Raw genomic sequence first — 4,773 nt, forward strand, 5'->3', positions numbered from 1 at the left:
GGCAGAGGAAACAGGAGAGCACATGCAAAGAAAAAGAAGGGTGAAAGTACATGGGTATGTTGGGGTGTATTTGTTTTTTAAAAATAAGTCATCATCTCTATCATGAGTTTTTCTTAGCAAAGGCTAGAAAAGCACGTTCTCACCACTCTACCTCTCTGCCTCCCTAATTAATGCAACTTCCAGTCACAGCACAGGCCTGGGCTCTGCCGAAGAGCAGAACTTGGGCCAATAGTTCAACCTGTCCTACCCACAGGAGAGGCCCATCAGGGCAGAAACCATTCAGTGGCTGTGGGTTTTGACGGGCTTGAGAAATAAAAGTTAAAGCCTCTAGAAGCAGCAGCAGCAGCAGCAATAGGATATATTGCTCTGCAATTCTGGCATCAAAGCACCAGAGTCACAGGAAACTGGGGACTAGAACTTCAAAAGATTTCCACAATGTCTCTTCTCTCACTGGGCTCCCTTCAACAATCACCCGCTAGATGGATGAATGGCTACAAACTGAACCATGTCTGAAAAGCAGAGTCAGTAACCAAATGAAGAGGGGAGCCAATTACCTCTTCCTGTCAGCTCTCTGGAATACGCAGACACAGGTGAAATGAAGGGAAGTAGTACTCACTATAATCAGGGAGCACAGGGCAGGTGAAATCAACATGAGAGTATGACAAAAATGTGGTTTGTATGTAATTGACTGCCTGGCAGCCCAGGGCAGAATACTTGTCTAAGACCTATAGCAACATCCCAAAAATGATTATAAAGACTAAACGAAAACAACTACATGCCCTCTTTCCAGGAACTCTCCCACCTGGAAAAGATTCAGGCCCTGGGACAGAAGTAAGTTAATCAGATGCTTTCTTTAGGTGAACATGACAAACTGCTGTATATTATGTGTACTAGTACATTATACGTTTTATGCCATAAGGACTATTATACAGTGTATATAAGTGAATGAAGGATTATAAAACAGGATACACAGCTCAAAGAGACTAGTGTGGAGAGAAAAGATCTACGTTCTCAGTCCAAAACACCATACTGCTACTCTTCCTCAGACAGGAAGGTACCCAAGTGTACTGTATACATACATTGGCCAGACATGGGTATTTTCTCCTAATTCAGATGGTTCCAACATCAGACAGCAGACAATACAGCCAGCTTGGCTGCTATACTCCCAGGCACTATACGACCTCCTTAACAGGACAGACAAGCCCTGTTCTTAAGCCAGCCAAGCCTTGGGTATACCACTGTACACCATCTATGTTATGGGAGAATTATAGGAGCTACATGGGTTAGTACATGTAAAGTGCTTAGAACAGTGCCTAGCCCATAACTAACATTTGCTGAGTGCTTATCAGTATTACCAATATCACTAATGCTATTGTCTTCCAGTCTCCTACAGTGAGATCAAATAAGACCTGAGGCCAAATATGTGGATGGGTGACTAGGGCTCCTACTCCCCAGTCAGAAGGTGACCTGATCCAGTTCATCCTGGACCAAACCAGGCACAGGACTCGCTGTGATTCAAAGACGTCTCTGGGAGGAACAAAGATAGAAGTGGTAGAACTAACATTTGGTGAATTCTGACCACGTATCAGACACTAAAATAAGTATACATACCCTCTTGTTTAATGTCTATAGCAGTAAGTGCTTCCGTAAGAGCTCATCTTAGAGGTACAGAACCAAAATAACATGGCAGAGAGCCCCAGTGTCTGGGATGGGAAGAGTGGAGCGGAAGCTACTCCTGCTGTGGTTTTTTCTCTTCTCTGATTTCAACCCCATATGGGACACTCCCCATGATAGTGCATCTAGGCTGTTATTCATTCCTAGTAAAGACAGGGCAAAGGAAGGAGTGGGGGGACTTTATATGTGGGCTGAGAAAGCAAAGATTACCAAGCTTGTTTCAATATATCCTCTTCTAAAAGCAGAAATAACTCTTTGTAGGATGCAATTTTAAACCTCTACACCCCTGAGAGGGTCAAATCAAGAACCATTTGGTTCCATCAGCCCCGCCAAGAATGTCAGGAGAGTTCAAGGAAACGGAGGACCAAAACAACCCTTTTATTAGGAAATAAAAAAGAATTCCTTCCTCCATGGATGGTTTATGGGAGGAATATAAGGAGGACCCTGCCACCAATCAGACCTGCTCTTGTTCCTGAAGCACATATGGCAGAGGAGGACACAGTTATTAGTGGTGTGGTCTCCTGAGAACCTCAGGAATCTACTTGGGTCACTGCTAACCCTGATCCACAGAGGCTGTGGCCATCCTAGTGTGGTTAACTGCTCATCTAACAAAGGGGAACCAAAAGGAAAGGTTGTATTCTCTAATCCTATGGATAAGTAAATCTCCTATAGTTTCCATCTGCCACCTGTCCATCTTCAAAAAGCTCTGGCCTTTTATCAGAAGAATGATGCTAAAGGTTATAGGGAATAAAGCTACACTAAGGAACATAGTATCCAAGGGGAGGCCTGGATATTCTACTCTGAGCCTCTTCTTCTACTGAAGGATTATGCAGGTTAAGTTTGGTAATCCTTCCATGAGTTTTTTAAACACAGAAGGGAAGGGTTCTTGTGTTGATTGGGTATCATTCCCAGAAATATAGAAGGATCCCTGTAAGACAAGAAATAGGGCAAGAAAAAGAAGCCCTTGTATGGGATAAGGGTATGTTCTTGCGCCAACCTTTATCCCCCAATAAGCCAGCCAAGCCTTGGGTGTACCACTATACACCACTGAGAAGCACCACTGGTTCATGTCCCCCCATCTCCATCTCTTCCCCATGAGTCTGAATAAAGAAGTCCAGACTCTGCCCTCTCAAAACTTCCTTTGACTGGGAAACAACTGTTAATGTTACTCATTCTTGCTAAGGCCTGTCAAATGCATGATGAGCTTACAGAGCCCTGAACCTAAAAGAGGTTGGCTCCAGCTGTCGGAAGTTCTGAAATAAATGTTTCTATGGCATGGGGTGAGAAAAGGAAAGAGAAGCTAGAGATCAACAGAACAATACTTTATAATTGTAACATACAAAGCTCTTCATATATATGACCTCTTAGAAATAGTTCTTCAACAGACAATGAAAGAAAGTAAAATATCTACAGACCCTGGCAGGATGGGAGTCCAGATATCCTGCCAGTCCCCTCAACCTAGGAGAAGCTCACTTCATCCTTCTCCTCTCTCCACCTCCCCATACTCTCTCGACCTCCCCGTACTCTCCCCACACCTTATGGTTGCTCTGGGTCTAGAATCCTGACTGCTAATGAAAGAGGGATGGTTTGAGCATCTTCCTAAGCAAAAGAAAATAAAACCACCTATTAAGTAGAGGAGAAGTAAAAAGATTCCATTCATTTTCCTCCTTAACAGCCAAAGAGAGTCCTGCACTGTCACATCTGAGACCATTTTTCTCACTATGGTGAGTGAGGAGTTTGCCAATCATGCAAAACAAACACTAAATAAATTATATTTATTAAGTATCATTTTAATAAAAAGTTACCTCCTTTAATGTCACTGATTTACCCTTTACAATGGCATCTCTGGCCTATCAACCTGCATTCCTCCTTCCCCCACAACCATTCCTGACTCCCTGTTCTCTCCAGATGGGACTCTGACTCACTGTAGACACAGGCAAGTGGAAAACCTGGCCCAAGAAACCTAGCTACACCTAGGTGAGGCTGCAGTGCCCCATGGCAAGAGCCTTCCACCCACATTGCCCAGGAAGTGCTCTGAGTTCTGCTGAGCTCAAGAGAGCAGGGATACTTATTCTCTGTCCCTTCAAGCAAGAGAACAGACTGCTGCTCAAGTAGCTGAGAGGATTCCCTCCCACCTACACACCCACAATCACATTTACAAACTCTATCTTTTCTATGTAATTGCCTAAACACACAAAAAATATGGCCAGCTCAGTGTAAGAGGGTTTTCTAAGTCCCGAAGGGATTGATGGAAAGTAAAGACCCCATACAGCACACACCACAGAAAGCGTTCACAGAATCAGCAAGGACAAAAGGCAGGGAGCCGCCGGCTTGTAATACCTCTAAGGTTGTTGAGTCCCTCCAAGAACTTCTGGTACTTGTAGGCGTTCATGGCCGGGCCCAGCTGTGTGGGTTCAGTGGCTGGAAGAAGGCACCATGGCGCAGTGACAGCTGAGAAGTGAGAGTGTGCAAACCGACTGATCTCTCCTACAGCGTCTCCTAGCCCCCAAGAACTGGACTTTGACCACATTTACAAGTGACGTCACCAGAGAAGCCTCATTACATTACAGCCCTTTGTGCACGCTCATTTGTTACAGTGAGCGGAAATACCTCCCCAGGAGAGGCCAGCCCCTCCTTTGTGCAAATGAGACAAGAGACCACAACAGCCCCGGCCGATCATCTGCCACCTTCTCTCTAGACCCGAGTCCAGGCTCCACTGGGATTATTGCTCCTCTGGTTTAAACTCTAGGGAGAGAGGCTTAAATGCTTTTCAGGACACCAATTAAGGGCTCATCTAACATTTGAGAATGAAACCTTTAAAGGGCCGCACTCACCGAAAGAATGCCACCACAACAGGAGCTCTTGGGCAAATATCACATGGCAATGGGACAGGTTTTACAAAATAAACAACTCTGCACTCTCCTTACAGCAGTCATGTTTACAGACTGGAATACAGCCACACACAAACAAGACACTGAACATCACACAGTCCAAGGCAAGGAGAGGAGAGAAACAGAAACTGGTAAGCCCACTCCGGAAGTGCTAAAAGCACAGTTCAGGGGGGCAGGACCTTCTCCATAGATAACCAGGGAGAAAATG

The 4,773-nt window shown here is 44.9% G+C and overlaps 1 protein-coding gene across 3 annotated transcripts in view; it reads right to left on the reverse strand.

The window, feature by feature from the left end:
* The window catches only part of MACF1 (microtubule-actin crosslinking factor 1), a 273,897-nt gene extending 269,727 nt beyond the window's left edge, over positions 1–4,170 (reverse strand). For 2 of the 3 annotated variants that reach the window (XM_006777256.2, XM_006777255.2), the window contains exon 1: positions 4,015–4,162. In XM_006777256.2, coding sequence (XP_006777319.1) covers positions 4,015–4,066 — 52 coding nt within the window. In that variant the 5' untranslated portion in view covers positions 4,067–4,162. Of the gene's footprint in view, positions 1–4,014 lie in introns of all 3 variants that reach the window. The other variant, XM_015572803.1, reaches the window with a different exon arrangement.
* Between the last annotated feature and the right edge of the window lie 603 nt (positions 4,171–4,773).

Source organism: Myotis davidii, unplaced genomic scaffold (genome assembly GCF_000327345.1).
Source record: "Myotis davidii unplaced genomic scaffold, ASM32734v1 scaffold88, whole genome shotgun sequence".
Classification (NCBI taxonomy): Eukaryota; Metazoa; Chordata; class Mammalia; order Chiroptera; family Vespertilionidae; genus Myotis; species Myotis davidii.